The sequence below is a fragment of the Nannobrachium achirus genome, assembly GCF_963921795.1.
Source record: "Nannobrachium achirus genome assembly, chromosome: 18".
In the NCBI taxonomy this organism is placed as follows: domain Eukaryota; kingdom Metazoa; phylum Chordata; class Actinopteri; order Myctophiformes; family Myctophidae; genus Nannobrachium; species Nannobrachium achirus.
In genome coordinates this window covers 32,048,995-32,073,994 of record NC_137825.1, presented here as the reverse complement: position 1 = coordinate 32,073,994, position 25,000 = coordinate 32,048,995, and the positions used below count along the sequence as shown (strand labels likewise).

At 44.8% G+C, this 25,000-nt stretch overlaps 2 protein-coding genes across 2 annotated transcripts in view; one reads left to right on the top strand and one right to left on the bottom strand.

The window, feature by feature from the left end:
- Positions 1-1,306: 1,306 nt before the first annotated feature.
- bbs1 (Bardet-Biedl syndrome 1) lies at positions 1,307-11,176 on the bottom strand (the record flags this gene model as incomplete). Its single annotated transcript, XM_080746982.1, has 8 exons — positions 1,307-1,681; positions 2,186-2,641; positions 3,828-3,948; positions 5,980-6,086; positions 6,713-6,844; positions 7,368-7,550; positions 9,149-9,349; positions 10,997-11,176. The coding sequence occupies 8 exons, from the start codon at positions 11,174-11,176 to the stop codon at positions 1,307-1,309; spliced, it is 1,755 nt and encodes a 584-aa protein (XP_080603108.1).
- A 4,697-nt stretch (positions 11,177-15,873) lies between these two features.
- The window catches only part of LOC308303034 (protein FAM13C-like), a gene marked incomplete at both ends in the record, with an annotated part of 14,489 nt that continues 5,362 nt past the window's right edge, over positions 15,874-25,000 (top strand). The window contains 3 exons of the mRNA XM_080747353.1: positions 15,874-16,093; positions 19,597-19,987; positions 20,692-20,830. Coding sequence (XP_080603479.1) covers positions 15,874-16,093; positions 19,597-19,987; positions 20,692-20,830 — 750 coding nt within the window. The remainder of the gene's footprint in view (positions 16,094-19,596; positions 19,988-20,691; positions 20,831-25,000) is intronic.

Below are 25,000 nucleotides of genomic sequence, written 5' to 3'. Positions count from 1 at the left end.
CTGCAACCATACATTCATGAACCACTTTAAACCTGACGTTCTTTTTTGGCCATGTCATTATAGGAAAATAATTTCAAACACCCCCCAAGGTCCTAAGTGGTAAGCTATTTTTGCTACCCCCTATTTTTTCCTGAAATTACACCTCTGTCTGAGGTTCTTGTGTTTTCATCTCCTGAAAAGCACATTGGAGTTGTTTTTAAACATGCTTTTTAAATAAATTTGACTTGATTTATTCATCCTGTACCAGTTGTCCCCTCCTGTGCTTTCCTACCAGATGTATCCTTGCCTTGTCCTGTTCCTTGTCTGTTGTCAGGACCACCTATGCATTGTGCTAACCTGTGTCCTTTTAGCCATTGTGTGTGTGTGTGTGTGTGTGTGTGTGTGTGTGTGTGTGTGCGTGAGCACACACACACACACACCATGTCCAAATCAGAAACTAGGCCACTAGGTGATAGGCTATTTACAAGCTCACACGCATACTGGACACTCAAAACATAGTACATACATGAAGTACACGCAAACCATACAATTAACATACATACTATACATTTAACATACATACCAGATTGATAGTGCAATTTTTTATTTTATTTTATCTGTTGTATTTGTATTTTCTGTTTTAGTATTTCTTTGATACACTGTGATATTTTCTATTGTTGTTCATGTATATTAATGTCTTGGACCCCAGGAAGATTAGCTGACATTAAGGCATCAGCTAATGGGGATCCGTATAAATAAACAAATAAACGCTCAATCAAGTATACTTATAGCACTTGGATGCTTTTCTCTAAGAAGAATTAGGAAAATATATCTATACTGTATATAAACACACACACACACACACACACACACACACACACACACACACACACACACACACACACACACACACACACACACACACACACACAAAACTACCCTCAATAACATTACTATAAATAAACACAGCGTTAATATAGCTAATATTCTAGACACCATGTGCATCACTTTAATGCTAGCAGCCATATTGGAAGATTTGGGAGTATCTTTTTCATGGCAGGGTGGGCAAATCTCCAAAACTATGACCGAGTACCGGTAACTATTCCAAATAATTACCATAACAGTAACCCCACCCAACCCCAACCAGTCCAAGTTCTCCAGGGCGATAATGCTCTTAGCCTCCTCCTGCAACTACAAGGTTTCCTTTTCTTTTTCTTTGATACATTCTTCCAGAAGGTATCAAAGAATGACGTAACTCTCTCTCTCTTTCAATGGGTCCACTCATAGTAAACCAGGAGATGCCCCACCCCCTCCACGACATCCCGTCTCAGTTGAGCACCAGCCCCTCGCTGACGGGCATGTTGATGTGGGCCGTGAGCAGGGGAGCGCTCTTCCCCTCACGCAGGACGAACACCTTGATGACGTCGGAGACGCCCTTGTCGCTGGTGCACTCCACGAAGGTCTGGATGGGGTAGACCAGCCCCGGCACCAGCAGCGGCACCTTGAAGCAGGGCCTCCGCATGCTGTACAGGCTCTCGTCGTACAGGAAGCTTACGGTCAGGTTGGCGACGGGCCGGCGCGCCGCCGTGTTCTGGACGTTCAGCGTGAGCTTGAAGGACGGGCCGAGGCCCTGCACCACAGCGTTCATCTTCAGCGGCTCCGACGGGCAGGCCGAGACGGGTGCCTGGCTGGACTCCAGCGCCTTGACGTAGGGGTGGGCGATATGGAAAAATGCAATATCACAATATTTATCCAAGCCGTATCACGATACACAATCTTATCGCGATTCTTTTTCATGTTGGTTTTTATGGTTATTTTTCAAGGTACTTGACAGTACAACCACCTACAAGGTAATAAAAACTAAAGGAAAGGAGACGATTAACAGACCATTTAGACCAGTGGTCATCAAAGTGGGGTCCAGGGACTCTCTGGGTTCCTTTTGGGAGGTCTAAATTTGACCCTTACAAGAATGTAAGGGTCCCTTATGGACCCTTACGGGTCCATTTGGTTTCATTTGTATACTGTCAGAGTTAAGGGGAGACCATGACATTTTAAAGTTTGAGAACCACTTATTTAGACCAAAATGCAGGTTTAAATGGATTCTGCAATGAATCTCTGTATTAACAATTCAACAGGACTCTTTTTCTCACAAGGCTCCCTCATTGTATCACAGTACATACGATATCTCTGAAAAGGCCACCCCTACCTTGACGTAGGCCGTGGCCGCGGCCAGACGCATGCGGCTCAGGTCCATCTGGAAGGCGCGGTGCATGGCCACGCCGCTCTCGCGCTCCCTCAGCGTCTGGTCCACGTACAGCTTGGTCTTCTTGGGCACGTTGAGGCGGACCGACTGGGCCACGGGCGGCCCCGGGGCGCGGTCGCGGTCCTCGAACGACGCCGTCCTCTTCAGGATCTTCACGATCAGCCCGCCCCCTTTGGTGGTCATGATCAGGGTGCCGTCCTCGCGCCCGTAGCGGCCGAAGCGGATGCTGACGACCACGTCCGGCGTCTTGAAGGCGCACACCAGGTTCTTGTCGCGGTAGAGGTGGACCTCGCAGTTGGCCAGGCCCACCAGCACGGCCTGGAAGCCTCTGGTGGGGATCTCCATGATAGCCATGGTGGTGATGGGGGCGGGGAGGCTGACGGTCCACAGCTTCTTCCCCTGGAACACGAAACAAGACAATCACACACTTTGTGAATGACCGACATAAAAAATATGTTAATATTGTGAAACAATTACATCTTATGGAACAAATGACATACTCTCTGAGACTCCAAAAGGAGGTAGGAGAAAGGAAATGGGAGAATGGCTAAGACAATTGGGTGATACCCCTGATTCTTTATGAAGGTTGATGATATCCTAACCCTACATGTACATGTTATGTTATATGTTAATCCTGTAAGCATGACTGTCTGACAACTTTATTTCTGCACCTTATTTTGCTCTATTTTGTTTAAGTCTGTCTTACATGTTGTCTTTGTGTTTTGTATTGTTAAAAAATCTATTTGAAAAATCTTTGAAAAATAAAGATGTTTTTTTTTTAAACTATCGTAGTGGAGTAGATTAGAGACCAACCAATATATTAGTAATTATTCGTTTTTTCTGGCAACGTCTGTGCTGACAGTTAGTGTATGCAGCTGAAGTGTGCCGATTTCTTTCATAATTATAATAAACAAAACAAAAAAACGTTGATTATTTTGTTGAGCTGCCAGACTGTAAAAACGTTAATTTCATGTGTGTGTGTTTTATATTTAATTGCTTCTTCTTTGTATAATGTTAAATATTTAATATCTAACTATTAAACGAGCAAACTCACTCACACACTCATGCTTATCCACGTTTATCTATTCACTCGCTTCAGCAACTGATCCTTCCACATGGCATTGGCCATTAGCATTATACAGAGAGTGACGGAGCCCGAATTACATTTTTCCCAAATTCAAGCTATTTATTAGCGTTTCTTCACCACTTCTGTTCAACTCTGCGGCCTGTTGTCAGTGTTACGGTCCGTTCCTCCAGGCCATGGGATCTGTAGCCCCACACACACACACCCACCCACCCCTCTCTCTCACAGTTAGGAATGTTGCAGTGACAAGACACACCAAAACTTAGGAATAATATTTTTATCTATTAAAAAGGTTCTTTGTGTTTGTTGTCAACACTGGCACGCAACTAAGTAAAACTCAGAATTTAGCTTTTGGGAAATAAAAAAGATCGAAAGAATTGTATAAAATTCCTAAAACCCTCTTCATAAGTATATCAATACACCACAACTATGTGTGTGTGTGTGTGTGTGTGTGTGTGTGTGTGTGTGTGTGTGTGTGTGTGTGTGCGCGCGTGTGTGTACCTTCTGTGTGAAGCCTTGCAGGCTCTCTTCAGTGAGTCCCACCACAACGTTCTTGCCCATCCTGACAAGGCCCACGGGGTGCGAGGGCAGCTCGATGCAGTACTTGGGTTTCAGCGAGTCCCTGCGTAAACATCATAGCTCTTATTAATACAAGACTAATGACACGTTTTGGCACCTGCGCCTTTTAAAATAACACACGTGACAGCCCACCCGCTCTGGTTTGCGTTGCAGGTGCCTGGTAGCAGTGCTGGCAGGGCCATCAGCTTTGATCTGCAGCACCTGGCCCCTGTGCTCCCAGGGCTTTAAAAGCACTCCTTTATCCCTCTCGCTGTCTCATTTTCCACAAGCACACACATTTTGGTTTGTTTGTCTTCTGGTTTTCAGTTTGCACCCATCATAATCATCATTTACACACATCCGCTCACCTGCTACACTACTGTTTCTACAGAATAACACACTCCTTAACCATTTTTAGTGACTTTGTCTTCATTTATATTTTATAATAAACCATGTTTGTTTTAAAGTTATCCGTGTATCCCTCTGTTTTTATTTATGTATTACAAAATGGTTATTCCTGTAACAGTCCTGTTACAGTTCAATAAGAATTGAATTGATTGATTGATTTGAATTGATTCATTTGACAGAGTATGGACTTTGTTGTTTTGTAAGCATTTGGTTGTTTAGATTTTCTTTATGCTTACTATCCAGGGTTTAGTTTTACAGTAGCTCTTACCTTACTTACGTCAAGGTACTGTATATATTTTGAGTATGGCGTATATTGGGACTTAACTTGTCATTTCTAATCCAGTGCCAATTTATTTGTAGCCTTAGTTACCTGTTTGCCATACTAATGTACGGCATGTTGAGGTTAATGTGTTTGTGCTGGGGGAGAGCGACATTGTTTGGTCTCCACCTGTTCGCCAAATGCTCGGGGTTTGTGTTGGACTTGGAACCCATGGAGGTAACCCAGGAGTGTAGAAGATAGGTGCAAATATATTTTTGGAGTGTTTCCCCTGCGGGGCATAGCAACGTTTCTCCTTTAGGTTTCGTTGGGCACCTTAATCGCGTGGAAACGTGGGTGGAGCAGTTGTCTCAGGGGCACATCCACGATCTCGGTGGGGTCGCTGTTTTGACGGTTGCTTTCTCTGCACCATGGGCTTCAGGGCAAAATACCCAAGTAGCTTAGTTCTTTTTTTATTGCTGAAAGTTGTTTATCTCTTGTCGCACACTACTGCGTAAATCATATTCAGGGTCTGTCAAGATAGGTAGTTCGACCCGTTTCCATAATTGCATTTTGAAAACCAGGTGTCCAACTTCATCTACTGGTGTTAAAAGTTGCCCCAGTGTGCCTGTGTGGAATTCTGGAATTTGGGGAAGTCTGTGACAATGGCCCAAATGGTGATTTGTCAGTACAGTATGTGTGTTATGGGTTCATTTGGTTTGTCACTTGTCCAGTGTTGTGCGTTGCCATAGTTTGGTGTTGTCCTGTTGAGGGCATGGTGGACACTTGCATTCTCTGACTAGGTCTGACATAACCTCGCCTACCAGTCTTTCTGGTGAGAAAGCCTGGTGTTCGTTCGCAACAGACCGTTTGGTTTCCCCCTAAAACGCGGAAACCACTGGAAGAATCGGCGTCGCTTTGATTTAGTTCACCTCGTTTGTTTCCCCAATCCCTATTAAAATGCTCGAGAAGCCTAGTGTAGTCTTGCCAGTCGCTACGAGTTGGACTAAAAGATGCACATACCAAACGTATTTTTCGAAAGCAAAACTACGCCGCATCAAGGTGTTTATTAGGTAGGCCCTAAAACTATGTCCTTGGGTGCAGGGGAATATTTTGGGTTAAAACTGAATCCGGTTGATAGTTCCGGCCAAAGTGTAGTACGTCTAGGACTACAACATGACATAAAGTGGTTTCCGCTCCCGACCGGATCAAACCCCGTAAAGTGAACTGATCTCAGACTAGGTCTGACATAATGTCTTCAGACTTGATTGAGGGGATTAAAGTTTATTTTATCGTTCCATAACTTCTCTAGGTTGTGTTGAAATATTCTTCTAGACCCTGAATTCCGGACACAGTGGCTTGTCTACAGTATTGGAGTCATGATTGAATTTGGTACAACCACGGTGCGTTAATAAGTGTTTTTTTTTTAACCTGCGCAGGATGTAGATGTTGCCGTTTCGACAGGCCACTGTGATGCGGAACTCCACGTCAAACTGTCCCGTCACGTCCAGCATGGTGGGAGCACTGGGCAACGCCATCTGAAACAACATGTTAAATTAAAGGGATATTTCACTTACATTTTATCATCTAATCAGGCTTTTTATGAACACCCTGAACAGTTTTTAATTTGCTTGATTCAATATTTAGATATTTGATGTAAATGTTACCAGGCCCTGCCCCTCCTCCTCCTGGGCCCCTCCCCATACACACCCATTGCAACTTCAAACTCCATTCTAACCATGATAGATTCATTAAAAACACCCATTATTTTTTCTGGTGACTCATAATACCCTCCTAATACGTGAGCAGGCCGTGTTTGATAACTTTTTTTCATTTATTTTTAATAATTCTTTGGGAAAATGGAAAAAAACAAATACAATAAAAAAAGGTGTGTATGTATTTTTTTTGTATGACGCTGTTTCTTATTGCCCGAGGACAAATTTCTCCTCTGAGACAATAAAGGCTAATTCAATTCAATTCAAACCAGTCCAGGAAATGTGCCAGTTTAATCCAACTAATCAATTTAATCCATTACAAAGTAAATATCCAGAATAAAATATTAAAAAATTGATTGTGTTCTTTTCTTGCTCGCTATTTTTGGCAGATGTAGTACCCCCCGAAATAGGGGTTCAAGTGGCTAAGAAGAAGAAGGGCTTGTGGTTGCCTTGCAGAGGATGGTGAAGGCCTCAGGGTCCAGGATGTAGACCTCGTTGTTCTCTGAACCAATCACCAGACAGCTGACTCCGTCCTCATCGGCCGTGCTTTTCTTCAGCGTCCCAATGCATGTTATCACCGTCTGAAAGAGCACAAAGCAGCTTGGTCTTAGTGTATATGAGTTTTAGGAGAACCTTGTGAACTATAATGGGTCCGGACCGGACCCTGTGTTTTAGGGCAGTGGTTCTCAACCTGTGGGTCAGGACCCCCAGGGGAGTCCCCACATTATTTTGGGGGGTCTCCAGAACATAAACTTAATGTGGAACATTATTTTCTAACTCAACAGTAAACAAATCATAATGTTTAAGGGTATGTACACACTTCTAAAGTGACAATTTAAGGACTTTTTAAATACCTCTAAAACAACAAATTAAACATTGGCTAAATTGTCAAATATTAGAGGCAGAAATTGTGAAAATATCTTCATGCTCACGCAAGGCGTTGTGAGCATGTAGATCTGCTATTTTCACATTAGAACCGTGTTATACAAAATGTAATGCCTCAACTCGTCATGGTGGGGGGTCACCAGTTCAAATATAATTATTTGGGGGGTCGCGGCCTGAAAAGTATGAGAACCAGTGTTTTAGGGAAATGGCTGGTGTAACCTGTCTCCTGATTGGCTGCTGTTTGTGCAGGCTGACGAACTCCTCCATCTCCTGCGGCTCCAGGCCCAGGAACCTGAGAGAACGCACAGACAGCGGCACGTCCGCCTTGCTCCTCACCCCCTCCAGCATCTCCCTCATGGTCGCCGGGTCGATCCCCTCGTCCCGCGCCTGCTGCCACACGTCCTGGTTGGAGGTGACATATGACAAAGAAATTACGGTTCTGATGTCAAACATATTTGAAATTGTGCGCTTGTAGATCGTCTATTTTCAACGAAGATATTTAATATAGAGTGAAGTATAGAGCCCTGAGGAATTAGGGCTTAAGCGTTCCTAATTTTGCTTGGGGGGACCCTCTGGAACCCCCTCAAAGGAACCCTGGGCTCCACTTTAAGAACCTAGTTCTCTGTCTCCTTCCAGGTTGTTATTAACTGCATTTACCTTACCTGGTTAAACACAATGATAAGAGCATGTGACTTCCTAGCACGATAGAAATACCAGCAGTAATGCTACAGCACTGATTCTCAACGTGGCGTCCGGGGACCACCAGGGGTCCTTGAGGGGGTTCCCCACTGATAGTTCTACAGGTCTATAACTCAGAGAGTGTACAAATGGAACCAAATGGACCTGTATTCTCTCAAAGTTAAAATAACACTGGGAATCTGACAGTTAAGATTGGGATCAGAGGGATAATAAATCATATCAAACTAGCCCTTACCCGTTCAAAGATATGAGCTCCGAAATGATGTGCAGTGTGTGGGTTATGGGATGTGCACTGTGCACACAGTATATGAGGGATGGAAAGTAACTTTAACTGGTGCTTGCATGCTAATATGTAGGAGCATCAATGTAAGAAATACCCGTTCCATTTAACGGCTACAGAGATACTGTGTACCGATCTGCATGATTTTTGGACAACATCTGTAACAGGGCCAGAACCCCCCCCCCCCCCCCCCGTGTGTGTGTGTGTGTGTGTGTGTGGGTTTGTGTGTGATTGTGCATGGCCTGAACAACAGCGCCCCTCCCTTAACATGTGTGGTCACAAAAGGTACTGTAGGCTAAATAGATATAGATACACCAGAAAAATGCTAATATACAGCATACGATTTGTGAAAGTGACAAAACGGGCTTAACAGTTATGTCAGGTGTGTTCATATGCTGATGGTGATGCGATTTCAGATCAATTGCTCCAGCCACCGAGGAGAAACGCTGTGACAGACAGACAGACAGACACTCACTCACTCACTCACTCACTCAGACATTCGCAAAATTATAGTATAGATGGTGGCCTAATGCAGTGGTTGCCAAACTTTTCAGGTCAGGACCCAAAAGAGTTTGCCCGGGATCAAAACTAGTGAAAACAGCTCAAGCTCAAAACGTATTTTCGCAGCGCGTTGTGAGCTTGTAGATCGGCTATTTTCACTACTACTTAAACATTTGTTTTCGAATTTATGGAGTTTCATAGATTTTTCTTTGATTTCTTCATGAAATTACTGAAAAGAAAATTGGATTTTGTTTTTCATTCATGGAAAAGTTAGCTTTTTTGGAGTGTTTTTTGAAAATGTTTTGAAATAATAATTCAAAACAAAATGTAGGAAACAGAAAATTAAGGGACAAAAATGTGTCCGCGACCATCAAATGGGTCCCGACCCACTGTCTGGCAATCAGCGGCATAATGTAAACGTAATCTCAAACTGGTGGTCCTTCCTTGAGAGATTCAAAAGGTTGAGGGAATCTATGAACTACATCCCCCCAGGAGTGGACTACATCCCCCAGCAGCCCACCTGCTCTACCACGTTGACCTCCAGGCTGGGCAGGGTGAACTTGAAGTAGGGCCGGAGGTTCTTGTAGACGTAGATGAAGGGTCCGGACGCCACGGCCACGGCGGGGATGCGGGGCTCGTGCAGGTCCATGTTGAAGGACACCAGGCCGGTGGGAAGGTCCAGCAGCGTGTTCTCATTCATCAGCGCCGTGCCCCGGTACACCTGGTGGACAGTTAACCAAACGTATCGGTTTCACTGATTATTTAACCCAGTAGTTCTCAAACTTTAAAATGCCATGGTCTGACAGTACACAAATGAAACCAAAGAGTACAGTAAAGTACAGTAAGGTAAAGTACAGTACAGTACAGTAAGATACAGTACAGCAAGGTACAGTAGAGTACAGCAAAGTACAGTACAGTAAGGTAATGGATGGATGGATGGATGGATGGATGGATGGATGCATGGATGGATGGATGGATGTGGATGGATGGATGGATGGATGTGGATGGATGGATGGATGGATGTGGATGGATGGATGGATGGATGTGGATGGATGGATGGATGGATGGATGGATGGATGTTGATGGATGGATGGATGTGGATGGATGGATGTGGATGGATGGATGGATGGATGTGGATGGATGGATGGATGGATGGATGGATGGATGTGGATGGATGGATGGATGGATGGATGGATGGATGGATGGATGTGGATGGATGGATGGATGTGGATGGATGGATGGATGGATGTGGATGGATGGATGGATGGATGTGGATGGATGTGGATGGATGGATGGATGCATGGATGGATGTGGATGGATGGATGTGGATGGATGGATGGATGGATGTGGATGGATGGATGGATGGATGGATGGATGGATGGATGGATGGATGGATGGATGTGGATGGATGGATGGATGCATGGATGGATGGAAGGATGGATGTGGATGGATGGATGGATGTGGATGGATGGATGGATATGGATGGATGGATGGATGGATGGATGGATGGATGGATGGATGGATGTGGATGGATGGATTGCCATTTACACTATTTTGCATTTTGGAAAAAACTGCATATTTAATGTTGAGCTATCCTAAATTTGTATTGCTTAGCTGCCCACTGGACTGTATCCATCTCTGGGTACAGGGGACTTTCACATAGGAAAGGGGCCAGGCCCCCGCAGGGTCTTTTTTCTAGTTTGAGTTAAAAGTGTTCACTTTAAAAGAATATACTGTATATAAAGATTTGCACTAATCTTCATGGTTTTTCAAAAATAGCAGATCTACAAGCTCATAGAGCGGCACAGAGTGAGCTTGAATATCTGCTATTTTTGAATAGAAAAGGATATACAAAACTAGACTGCACTCTGTCGTGGTGCCAACTTGCGTCTTGTACACTCGTGGCCGTGGCCATGGCATGTATGGCCTATTTGTGCGCCAGCAGAGCGTGCAAGTACTGCGATCGGTGCTGTGTGGGTGGGCAAGTGGGCACTCTGCCGAGGTGCCAACTTGCGCCTTGTTATTTATATTTTGTTGGTGGTGACGTCACCAAGAAAGCTGTTGATGGTAATAATCAATTACTAATCGACCTCTATTTTGGCCATGTCATTATAAGTTACCCCGAAATGTCAACATCTATGAAAATAACATCTACAAGCTCAGCTTGAAAGCCATTTTCACTATTTTTGGATGACAATGTTGTGCGACGACGTATACTATAAAATAAGTGGCTAGGGTATAGGCTTTTTTATTAAATACTGATTTTTTTTTGTTTTTGTTTTTTACACGCTTCTTGATTATTCAATTAATCGAAAAGGTAATCGACAGAATGATTGCTAAGAAAAGAATGGATAGTTTCAGCTCTAACCTTGAGCTTCATGTGGGAGCTTCCAGTGCCCAGGTCTCCTATCACCAGCTTGTTCTCTCCGTCTCCGTTGAGGTCGGCCAGGTCCATGCATGAGGAGAAGGTGTACAGGCTGGCCACCGGGTCATAGTGGGCGTCCAGCCATTTGCTGGCGTCTGTGCTCATCTCTGAACCCGAGGACATGCTGGATAGCTGGAACAGATGCACACACATATACATGTATCAGGAATATGTTTGCAGGTGAATATTGACTAAAGCAGGGGTCTTCAATGTTTTCAGGCCAAGGACCCCTTGGTTGAGAGAGATATGATGCAGGGACCCCCATAACCTTTTTCATAGTTTCCATAATAGTTTCATTGTTTGACAGCACAATCTGTATTGTATTTTGGATTCATTTCAATTTGTTTTCAGATATTTAACCATAATTACCTAATAAACTTAACCTTTCACTGCGTAATTATTAGCCTGCTCTTTTTCCCCTCTACACCAAACCTCTTTGCCGAAAATAGCCAATCTACAAGCTCACAACGCTCTTGTCAACAGTTCTCAGAATATAGGGTTCAAGTTGTTAATATAAAAAGGATTGGAAGATTTGGAGGACCCCCTGTAGTAACTCTGAGGACCCCCTAAGGATCCCGGACCCTCCATCTGTAAGATCACAGACATTCTAGGGCTAATGGGGGTCCCTGACATTTTAAAAAAATCTATTCAGATAGGGGTTCGCAGCCAAATAAATACATATCAATCCAATAGTTACTATTGTTTACTGTTTCTATGCTAATAACTTGGCCCCTCTTAATATGAAGGCTACCATAGCAACACAAGAACAACCTGAACAACCAACCCCTGGCTGGGAAAGGCAGCTGCTAAATATATTAGTAATGTTGTTATGACCCCTTGAATACTACCAATAATATGTGTGTATTATAAATTAAACGCTATCAGGAATAGGTTTGTTTTATAGAATAAACATCGGAATAAACTTCCGCACCGTTGTCAAGGAAACGGGGCTGTTGCGTCGTCGTTGGATTGAATCCTTCTGTTGTTTTCCCCCACAGAGATGAGAGAATCTATGGCGACGTGTTTTTATAACATCAAATAAGGTTTGTTCGGTGCAGGACAAGCATTAATGGGCCGCCATAGGTGTGTCTTTACGCTCAGATTTGGTTTGTTGTTGTAATCCTTCAAATCGGCTTTTCTCCATCTTCTTCTTCCTCCTCCACTCTGTCGCCATGTGATGACGAAGATTTAACCCGTTACTGTTGTAGTTCACAGCTACAGCCAGGAGTCTGACATGTAAGCTCATCACTCACTACAAGTACACAATGCATTTGTAATGGAACAACACAAATACATTCGATTCAAGATTCTATTACTTCTTTTATCTGTTCAAACGAATTTATCTATCTCATTATTATCTATCTACTTGTATCTTCGCAGAGAGACTTCTAGATGATGTTACCACACCACCTGCTGTCTTCTACTGGAATAGCATGTATTAAAACTAACTCGAGTGACTAATAACATCAGAGTTGTATCCAGTGAACGCTTAATTTACTCCATGCATTAGAATTTGATTGTAATCTTTTATTTTATATATTATTTCTAATGTAGGCCTAATACAAATTAAAAAGAAGGAAATGACCCCCCCCCCCCCCCCCTTCTACTGCCAAATGCTGAGGAATGGACACCATCCTGTCATATCAAATCAGCAGCAGGTATGAAACCTGATCAACCAAGATCTTACAGAAGGAAGCCTTTTTGACTGATACTGTAGAATTTCTTCTTCACTGTCAAATGGTTTGAAGAGTCCAAATGTACATACTGTAGGCTCCCCTCTTTCCACTTCAGGCGTGAAATCAAATGAGGACTGGCTTCTGGTTTTGCAATGTGAAAAGAAATGGAGATCACACACACACACACACACACACACACACACACACACACACACACACACACACACACACACACACACACACGCACACACACACACTATGGCGTCAGTTGTCTGTGACCTGATGTGCTCCAGCAAAGAGTCCTTCTCTGTTTTCTGAGCTCAGGGTGACAAGTTGCAGACCGGCACCTGGGCAGACGCCTAACATCCTGACAACATGAGCGTGGTCCAGGCTGCATGTGGCTAACATGTGCTGTAGTACTGTAAGCAAAAGCACAACCTCCATTTAGGGTTTAAACAAATAAGAGGAAGGGGTTAAACTAGTAAGATGCCTCAGGGCGACATGCGATACAGTGATGTATATCGGACCAGTTACCCATATATGGAGACCCTGGTAGCTGGTACCCATATATGGAGATCCATGTACTGTATATGGTACATCCCTTTTATGTCCATACATTGAGATCCCTGTCGGAACCAGCCACACAGATATGGGCTGTCCTCCTCCATATATGGGCATTCCCACACAAAGTCCTGTTAGATATGGGCTTAATGTTGATGACATCAGGGATCTCCATATATGGGCATAAAAGGGATTCTGTGAGTGAGTGGTTCCCATGACATCACAACATACAATCCCTTTCATGCCCATACATGGAGATCCCTATCTGAGCCAGCCACACAGATATGGGCCATGTCTTGAACTTTTACATAGGTGATGTCACACTGATGTGTCAGGGGAACCACAGTGTCATGCGTGACCTTCAGAGATACACGGATACATGGACAAAATGTGCCTATTTTCATAGTAAAGTAAACGGTTGCAACAAGTATTAAATGTTCATTTGAGTTGGATTCTCTCAAAGCTGTAACCTCATGCAAGCTCTGCCTGGTGTGAACATAGATGGTGTGTCTTTATGGCGTTTCTACTTCTGGAATCCAAACACCTGCATTTAGCAGTAGCTCTTTGAGCTTCAGGATGCACAGGTATGTCTGTCCATGATGTGCACATGCTCTGTGTGTCTATCTAGTGCATGTATCGTACGTGCACATTTCTGTCTGTCTATGTACGTATATCACTGTGTCTATGTATATGCACGTTTCCATCTATGTGCACATATCTCTGTGTCTAATAGGCCTGTGCATGTTTCTATCTATGAGCATATACCTACTGTATCTCTGTGTCTAGTCTATGCATAGACATGTTTCTATTTATAAGCCTATACTATATCATGTGGCTATGCATGTGCATGTTTTTGTCTGTGTGGCGGCTCTTGTCACTTCCTGTGATACAGCTAGCAGCGTCAACCTGCGTCAGGAGAGGGAGAGATGGAGGGAGAAAGAGAGAGAGATGGAGGGAGAAAGAGAGAGAGAAGGGGGTACTGGACCGGTAGAGACTGAGAAATAGAGAAGGGAGCCGATAGAGAGGGTTGTGAGCATACGAGAGAGAAGGATTGATAGAGGGAGGGAGCGGGAGGGGAGAGAGAGCATGAGAGGGGGACTGAGAGAGAGAAGAGGGAGGGGGGGGGGGGAGAGAGAGAAAGGGGGGGCAATCCAGGAGGATGATGACTCACCCAGATAAAAACTGGACTCCCCCATTCTTACACAAAGCTGCTTTTTGTGAATGAAATTCATGCAGCAGCCCACGCCCTGCAACACACGCACAGTCCCTCACACACACAGCCCCCCACCCACACACACACACACACACACACACACACACACACAGTCACACATACACGCACACATGCACACACACGCACGCTGCAAGGTGATGTCATACGGCAAAGAGACGCCCCTCCCCCACTCCGTCTCCTCTATCAGAAAAAAGGCAAACATATCTCTCTCCCCCTCTCCATCTCTCTCTCTCTCTCTCTCTCTCTCTCTCCATCCCTACTCACTCTTCCCTCTCCTCTCTTCCTCCAGTCATCCCTCCCCCCCCCCCCCCCCCCCCCCCCCACACACACACACACACACCTCTAATCCAATCAGAGGAGAGAGAGCCAGTGTGGGCTGAGTGACGCCAAGCATCCAACCTCTCTCCCTCTTCTCCTCCATCAGCCTTCTCTTATCTCCTTCACTCCGCCATCCAGCGGGAAAACCATATTGGGGACGGCGAAAGAGAGAGAGAGAGGCGTGCAGCAAATCAACGGATGCTAAACCTTCGTATATCTCTCCTTTCCACTGCATTTCAGCTGCAGACTGAGGATCCCAACATGAGGATGCATTGCAGCGGGCTGATTCAGCAGCCGACCTGACGGGAACAGTGGAAGAGAGAGAGAGAGAGGAAAGAAGAGGAACCAGAGGTTTTTACGACTCATCTGATGATGCTGTCCCCCACTGACCTGCATTGGAACGGCCCCATCTAATATCTGGAATACGACTAACTGTCTGACCCAAGAAGAGACCCCCGCAGAGCGTGAGAGAGACCTGGTGTCTCATCCCTTTGAACGGCAGCGGATCAGGGGACTTAAAGGACGTGAACTGACGAGAGGATAATTGTTTGGATTCCTAAAGGTTCGTTATAGGAAGAAGAAGCTAACTGTCTATTGATCCTGATCAATTTTTCTGGGTGAAAACTGAACCAATGCCCCTCTGTTAGGGTCGTGAGATAGAGGCTGCGATCATCACCTCCTCCTCCTTTCAGTCATTCATAGGATGCTGTCCCTACCGACCTGCAGTCAGAGCGGCTCCGTCTCGTATCTGGAATACAACTGATTGATCCAAGACCACCAACAGAGCGTGAGAGAGAGAACTCGTGTCACATTCGTCGGGTCAGTGCTGGTGGACACGAACTGACCAATAATTGACCGATAATTGCCGGATAATTGAAGACTCCTCGGGGCAGATATTATTGCTGACAGTGACTATCGATCCAGACTATTCGCGGAGTGAAAACTGGACCACTGCCCTACCACTGCGAGGGTTGTGAGACAGAGCCTGCGATCATCATCACCATCACCACCACTGCCTCCTCCTGTCAGTCATGTTCTGCTTCTGCCTGCAGAGCTCCCTGCTGAAGCTCCAGGCCATGGATGTGGAGGGGGGCCCTTCGCTGGGTCCCTCCCCGGAGGAGGGCACGCCTCCCCTGGGCAGCAAGGAGCAGAGGAGCCCCTGTGGTCCGGGGGCCGTCCACGGAGCCAAGGAGGGCCCCCCCACGGTGGCTCTGTGCCACGGCTACCCTGCCGATGAGAACAGCCCCCCAGGTACCACTTTCTCACAAATATACTCTCTCTATCTCTCTCTATCTCTCTCCATCTCTCTCTATCTCTCCATCTCCTATCTCTCCATCTCTCTCTCTCTCTCTCTCTCTCTCTCTCTCTCTCTCTCTCTCTCTCTCTCTCTCTACCTGCCCATGACTCATATTTAGGTGTCGATGCGTCGTCTACTCTAAAGACTCGCCCACCAGGAAACGCTTACACATCGTGCCATTGAAATGTGTAACATTCATTTACGTCACAACATAACATGGCATAACATCAGAAGAACCATTAGAACGATTATAACCTTACTACATTATACAACAAAGCTGAAACATTATGAGATAACAACATAACTAAATAACGTTAAACATGATGTTATAATTGTTGTGTTGCTCTAATGTTATGTTATGGTTGAATTCTATGTTATAGTTATGTTGTATGGCATAATATGGTATAATGTTATACAGTATAAAGTTGTCATGTTCTAACAACCTTAGAACGTATATCACAATTCATCATGACGTTATTGTGGTTGGTTGTCCTGCTGTGGCAAATTTCTTTACTGTAAGAACATTATAGGCCTACCACATTAATCAGATTAACGGTGATCTTACATTTCAAAAAATGCAAAAACAGCAGATGTGGTTAAGTATATAGGTGAGAGATTACGTGGTTACGAGCTTGGATCTCTGCCTTTTTCTTTCCTTCCTGGTCTCAAATTATTCACTTGTTTGAGATCGTCCATGATCTGATGAAATAAAATGAGAATAAGATAAGTACAAAAACAGAGGTGTAATAATGTGATCGTGCAAATAACTTCTCTGGCCGTGACGTCACGCAACCGGGGTGACGTCGAGTCCTGCTGATGGACGGTCTGGGGGCGGTTGTACTGATATGAACTCTCCTCTTATTGCAGTGGTTCTCAACCTTTTCAGAGAGCGACCCCCCAAAATAATAATATTTTAACTGGGGAACCCCCCCACCCTGATGAACACTAAGAGTTGAGGCATTACATTTTGTATAACACGGTTCTATTGTGAAAATAGCAGATCTACATGCCTTGCGTTGAGAGCATGTAGATCGTCCATTTTCACAATTTCTGCCTCTAATATTTGACAATTTGGCCAATGTTTAATTTGTCATTTTAGAGGTATTAAAAATGCCATAAATTGTCACTTTAGAAATGTGCATATACCCTCTATACACTTAAACTTTACGTTGTTTTTTTTACTGTTGAGTGAGAAAATAATATTGCACATTAAGCTAATCATCTGGGGACCCCCCCCCCCCCCCCGACCCCACAGGTTGAGAACCACTGTCTGAGCTGGTTTTTGGGATTAGAAAGGTTGTGATCAGCAGAGGGCAAATCTCCACCAGATGCATGCTGTGAAATATCTACCTACAACCATGAAAGAGTAGCACAACAGTTGCACATCATCTTTACTGACCCCCCCCCTCCCCCTCCTCTCTCTCTCTCTCTCTCTCTCTCTCTCTCTCTCTCTCTCTCTCTCTCTCTCTCTCTCTCTCTCTCTCTCTCATACAAATTCACTGTCCAGCTCTCTCCATCGTTTCCTGCATCTGCAGGGGCATGTGATGATGCCAGTGCTTTGGGGTTGGGTAGGGGGAGACCGTTGTTAGTTCCACGGGGGAAATTCACTTTCAGCTTCACTCACTACACCACGGGGGGGCCGGGTGTTGTTGTTAGCAGATGGCCTCTCTAACCACTCAGCTACGGCCGCCCTCTCGGAAATGAAAAGGAACAGACAGTCCTTTTGTGAGAGGAAGTGATTTTGATTAGATTTTACTTTATTGTCCCCTTGGGGAAATTAGTCCTCTGCACTTAACCCATCCTAAGGAGCAGTCGACAGCCACTGTGCAGCACTCAGGGACCAACTCCAGTCGTAAGGCCAGTAGGACACTAGCAGGAGTACCTGCAATAGCATGTGTTTTCTTTTGTCGGATCTGTAATGCTATTATGGCTCCATAAGTTGTCGTGAAACTGAAAAGTCAGGTTGGATAAGATATACACAGCTACACTGTATTCTGAAAAGACAGTTGTCTGATAGTCTGTTATGGCTAGTGTTTTATAATGTGTTTCTCCTGTTGGTCATTACGTCTTAAGTTCTGTGTTTGTTCCGCTCCTGAGAGCCTCTTTTTTAGGCTTTGAGGCAGATCAGCATTTTTGTTGCCTGAGTTGTCTTCTTTTCAAGATTTCATTGAATTAAATGAAACCCAGACAGAAAAGGGATTCATTCTTGTCTTGCCATATGTAAAGCACATTGAATTGACTGTTCTGTGTGAAACATGCTATTCTTTGAGTCACACATACAGTAATGGTATTTTGGTGTGTGGCCAAATCCACCATTGACTTGGAGATGCACAAAACACAGGTTAGGTATCAGTACTGCATTTGTGAGATGGATCATTGACTGTGTTAAATATACAGTAGCTTTTATGCTACTGCTTTTATGTAGAGTAGGGACTTGCAACAACCATCTTGCAACAACCCAAGCCTTGAAAAGGAGCCAAACCCACGCAAGAAGCACCTTTGTTTGTACTTCCAACACTCGCATGGCGTTGATTCCCGTCCCCTATCCGCTTATACTAGGGCATTACGACACTCTAGCTCAGACATAGCCACGGAAATGTTATATGGCTCGCGGCTTCCTTTCTAGAATGTATTATTCATAGCCTGCCTGTATAGTCATGTGAAATTCATACATACAAGAGGGTTTTGAAATGAACCTGGGAAGAGAGGCTATTTCTCGTTAGAATTTGTAATGATTCCTTGCTACTTGTTTGTTCCTTGTGTTGTTTCATTCACAAGATGTGAAACCTTTTCACACCTGGTTACATTTGGCTACACTGCCATTTTAAACAAAGGCAATTTATTGGACTGTAAATAGAATAGCAATGCAGTGCATGTGTTTGAAAAAAAGAGCTAGCTTTGATTTTACAATGTATTATAATATTTTTTTTAAATACGTGCCCCGATTTTGGACACACCTGCTCTAGCTATAGGAATAGAAATATTGTCTTCCTTTTTTTGTCTCCAGCCTTTGACAGATTTGACCAGAGTTTTTGGGACCAAATGTATATCCTTCATTTATATCAAGGGTCTTCAACAGGGGGTCCAGGACCCCTAGGGGGTCCTCAGAATTACTACAGGGGGGCCTCCAAATCTTTGTGTGATAGAAACCTTTTTTCTCCTTTTTTATATTAATAACTTGAACCCTAGCATCCATTTCTGAGAACTAGCAGATCTACAAGAGGTTTTGTAGAGGGGAAAAATAGAAGACCAAGTACAGAGTGAAAGGTCAATTTATTAAATATTGACGGTTCAAGTGGTTGCAGTAAATATCTGAAAACACAAATTGACATGAATCCAAAATACAAGGATGATTGTGCTGTCAAAGGATGAAATGCTTCATCTCTCAGTCCTTGGCCTGAAAACTTTGAAGACCCCTGATTTATGTTTCTCTCCATGTTTCGCTGTGCCCACACAGAGCTCTTCAACAGACCGCCGCAGTCGCCCAAAACCCTGTCGCCCAAGACCATGTCCCCCAAGTCCCTGTCGCCGAAGAGCCACCAGCCCCTGGCCCCACTGCAGCCCACCCAGAGCTGCCACCCCCTGCAGCCCCTGGCGGCCGACGGAGACCACCTGCAGAGCCCGCACCCCATCATCGCCCACGCCCCTCTGTGGGCAAGCCCCGGAGGAGGAGCCGGTGACGGAGAAGGATGGTGCTGGGGAGGAGGAGGGAGCGGGGGAGGTCTGGCCCATCTGTTGGCGGGAGGTCACAGCCCTCTGCCCTCCCCCCGCTGCCCCTCCCTCAGCCTGAGGTTCAGCTCCGACCCCGATGACGCGCCGTCCCCGCCCTGCAACCAGCCCTACATACTGTAGGTCCACCCGTCTGTCTGACTGTCTGTAGAGTAGACCAGTGGTCTTAGCTAAATGTTAATGTTGTTTTCTCACTCAACAGTAAACAGACCAACATACAGTATGGTCAGACATAACCTCAGACATTGGTCAAATTGTCAAATATTAGATGCAGAAATTGTGAAAATAGCCGATCTACATGCTCACAACAAACGTGAGGCGTTGTGAGCATGTAGATCTGCTATTTTCACAAAGGAAAAGATTGAGTCAAACTAAATGTAATGCCAACTCCTAAAATTCCAAGTGCTTGTGCAGGGTGGGGTCCCCAGTTCAAACAATATTCTTTTGGGGGTCGCTGCCTGAAACGGTTCAGAACCACTGGAGTATACCTGTCTGCCCCAGAGCCTTGTATTAGAGTCAGAGAGTCGCGTCACTCCTGTTCACTTCATGGTGCCAGGTCTTCTATACAGTACACACCCATTGGTGAATATAGTGAGTCTATGAGGGTAAAGTGACATTTTGTGAACCATGATGTGATCGGCATTGTTTCTGACTCTGCAATGGCAGAACTCTCTATACAAGGCTCTGTCTGGCCTGCCCGTATGTGTTTTTAATTATCTATCATCTCTATATTGTGTGTGTGTGTGTGTGTGTGTGTGTGTGTGTGTGTGTGTGTGTGTGTGTGTGTGTGTGTGTGTGTGTGTGTGTGTGCGCGCACGCGCAGCTCCAGGGGTCTTGACAGGGCAGAGGGATCAGAGGTCATGACCCCTCCCTCCATCCCTCTCCTCACCCGACACATCCAGGCCCTGAAGAGGAAGGTCAGGAAGTTTGAGGAGCACTTTGAACAGGAGATGAACTACAAGGTAAATATCATTTATTATGAATACATTCATTTTAGGGGTGTAACGATACAGTTTACAGTTTACAGTTTAGGCATTTAGCAGACGCTTTTAATCCAAAGCGACTTACACAGATACAACATCACAATAATAAACAAGATAATAGGTCAGTACATTAACAGCAATATAACAATGTAAATGGATATCTATCTAGAGAAAACACAATATAATCAAAGTTCTAAAGAAACCTAAAAAGACAAATGCTAACTAGCTTCATGTATGGTCATTGATTTAACTGTAGTGCTAAGGGTTTAGGTGGAGTCTGAAAAGGTGAGTCTTCAGTCCACGGCGAAAGGTAGCGAGTGAGTCCGTTGTTCTAAGTGCGACAGGGAGTTTATTCCACAACTTGGGAGCCAAGAGGGCAAACTGTCTCGGACGAGTGGATTTTTGCCCTGGAGTTTTTAGCGAGGGTTCGGTCAGCATCCCTGTGTTGGCTGATCTAAGTGAACGAGTGGGGGTGTAGGGGTTGATCAGGTTTTGGAGGTATGGAGGAGCCATACCTTTGGCTGCTTTGAAGGTCAGCATCAGTGTTTTGTATTCCATGCGGGCCGCAACCGGGAGCCAGTGGAGGCTGCGGAGAAGGGGAGAGACATGTGAGAACTTAGGCTGGTTGAAGACCAGTCGTGCCGCGGCATTTTGGATCAGTTGGAGAGTTTTAAGTGCACATGCCGGGAGACCAGTGAGGAGAGAGTTACAATAGTCAAGTTTTGATATGACATATGTCTGAATGAGGAGCTGCGCTGCCTCCTGGATGAGGAACGGTCTGATTTTACGGATGTTATAGAGTGTGAACCTACAGGACCGGGTGACTGATGCAATATGTGCCTTGAATGATAGCTGGCTGTCCAGGACCACACCAAGGTTTCTAGCTGTAGGAACTGAAGTCACCAATGCATTATCTATGGAAATAGTGAGATCTTGCATGGGGCAAGACTTAGCTGGGAAGAAGAGTAGCTCCGTCTTGTCCGGGTTCAGCTTGAGGTGGTGGGCTGACATCCACTGTGAGATGTCGGCCAGACATGCCGCAATGAGCTCTTCCACCTGGGTGGCAGAAGGGGGGAAGGACAAAAACAGTTGAGTGTCATCAGCATAGCAACATTGATATGATAGATTGTGAGCAGAGATTACAGCACCAAGGGATTTGGTGTACAGCGATATAGTAACTGAATTGAAAAATCGATTTTAATTTGCAATGATCTACTACAGTGGTTCTAACTTGGGGTCAGGACCCCAAGTGGGGTCCCCAAATTATTTTGTGGGGTCCGCAGACGATTATCTTAATGTCTTCTTTTCTCACTCAACGGTAAATAATCCAACATACAGTAGGCCTATAAGTGTGTACAGGGTATCTGCACATTTATAAAGTGACAATTTAAGAACTTTCAAGACCAAACTGACCAAACTGTCAAATATGAAGTAAGCAAGAGGCAAACATTGTGAAAATAGCCGATCTACATGCTCACAAGGCGTTGTGAGCATGTAGATCTGCTATTTTCACAATAATTATTTATCTGTGGAACCGAGTCACATTAAATGTAATACCTACAATTCCAAGTGCTTGTCAGGGTGGGGGTCCCCAGTTCAAATATGTTTATTTTGGGTGCCACAGCCTAAATCTGATCGGTATCAAATGGTTTTGCAATGCAAAAATCGATTGTATTGAAACTAAGTATTTGTAAGAGGGAAATTAAAAAGAGGGGTCTAATTACATTTCATTCCATATAGCTACTCTTGGTCCATCGATAAATGTGGGTAATCTCTATGTTCTTTGTCAAGGTGTGGGTTTGTCCATATTTGTTGAAATAAAATGTCCATGTATGTTTTAGAAGTTAGCCACATGCCCTCTCGGCTTTCCTGCTCTCTGTCTCTCCTACACTGTGTCCTTCTTAGCTTTCCTGCTGTCTGTCTCTCCTACAATGTTCTCTTTCTGCTTTTTATGATCTGTCTCTCTTACACTGCATTTCAGCTGTCTTACTGTCTGTCCCTGTCTGTCTCTCCTACAATGTCTACTTCTTAGCTTTCCTATGTCTCAAAAGAAAAGGAATTAAGGACAGAGAACTGTCACTGGCAACCATCATTTTTCTTTTTGTAATGTACAATAGTAATACAATCTAATTAACCCTTGGATGCATGACCAACCAATACCTACACTCTTCCATGAGTGGGGTCAAAAATGACCCCAATTAAAATCAATGTGTTTTTGCAATAAACGACTTGCTCTCACACGTAATTCTGCCATACTTTTGCCTAGCAACGTGATTTCAACTTTAAAACACTCACACGACTTGGGCCTTTTTTCTGCCAATAGGGACAAGCTGTAATTGTTGAAGCCCCGCCCCCTCTGTCTACTAAACGCATGCAGCAGCTGTCACACTTTGCTGTCACACTTTGCTCTCACACGTAACTCTGGCATACTTTTGCGTAGCAAAGTGATTTCAACTTTAAAACGCTCACACGACTTTTTCCGGCCAATAGGGACGAGCTGTAATTGTTGAAGCCCCGCCCCCCTGTCTTCCTATTGGCTGGGCTTTAAACAGCCATAACTCCAGTTCGCAGCATGGTACCATCTTAAAACTTGGTGTCTGGACTTAGACCACCATAGGGATGAGCTGCAATTGTTGAAGCCCCGCCCCCTCTTTCCTCCTATTGGCTGGGCTTTAAACAGCATTTTGCAGCATGGTACCGTCTCAAAACTTGGTGTTTGGATTTAGACAGCCAATATGGACGAGCTGTTGAAGCCCCGCCCCCTCTTACAAGTCTGTTGTTTCCACCCGCCCTGACGGTCGCTTCTCGCCCTTAGGGCGTCTTACTGGTAATAGTAGTAGTAATAGTAGTAGTAATAGTAGTAGTAATACTAGTAGCAGTAGTAATATTTGTAATATTAGTTGCGACCGCAGGTCGCAAGTTTAGTATGTGAACGGTCACAGCTTGTATGTATGTATGTATGTATCTCTGTCACGCCTGCCTGACACTGTAGTTCTATGGGTTTGTCGCTCTGACATCATGCTCTGATGTCACTGTAATGTCAGGGGAACCACTCTAACAGAATGTGTTTGCCGCTCTGGCTTCACTGTGATGTCACACTAATCGTTTTTATGCCCATACATGGAGATCCCTGTCTGTAGAACCAGCTACACAGATACGGGATGTCTTGGCCTTCTGTCTTGGCCATATATGTATTCTGTTAGTGTGGTATGTGGCTGATGTGGTCTCCATATATGGGTATTCCCATATGAAGTCCTGTTAGATATGGGCTTAATATTAATGACATCAGGGAACTCCATGTATGGGCATAAAAGGGATTATGTTAGTGTGACATCATAGTGAAGCCAGAGCGTGAAGCCAGAGCGGCAAACCCATTCTGTTAGTGGTTCCCCTGACATCATAGTGACATCAGAGCATGATGTCAGAGCGACAAACCCATAGACCCACAGTGTCAGGCGTGACAGAGATACATACATACATACATACACATACGGACAAGCTGTGACGTTCACATACTAAACTTGCGATCTACGGTCACAAACTATTATTACTACTATTACTACTACTATTACACTATTACTACTTTTATTACTACTACTACTATTACCAGTAAGACGCCCTAAGGGCGAGAAGCGACCGTCAGGGCGGGTGGAAACAACAGACTTGTAAGAGGGGGCGGGGCTTCAACAATTACAGCTCGTCCATATTGGCCGTCTAAGTCCAGACACCAAGTTCCGAGACTCTACAATGCTGCAAACTGGAGTTATGCCTGTTTAAAGCCCAGCCAATAGGAGGGAAGAGGGGGCGTGGCTTCAACAATTGCAACTCATCCCTATGGTGGTCTAAGTCCAGACACCAAATTTCGAGACGGTGCCATTCTGCGAACTGGAGTTATGGCTGTTTAAAGCCCAGCCAATAGGAATACAGGGGGGGGGGGCGGGGCTTCAACAATTACAGCTCGTCCCTATTGGCCGGAAAAAGTGCCAAGTCGTGTGAGCGTATTAAAGTTGAAATCACGTTGCCATGCAAAAGTATGCCAGAGTTATGTGTGAGAGCAAAGTGTGACAGTAAAGTGTGACAGCTGCTGCACGCGTTTAGTAGACAGAGGGGGCGGGGCTTCAACAATTACAGCTCATCCCTATTGGCGGA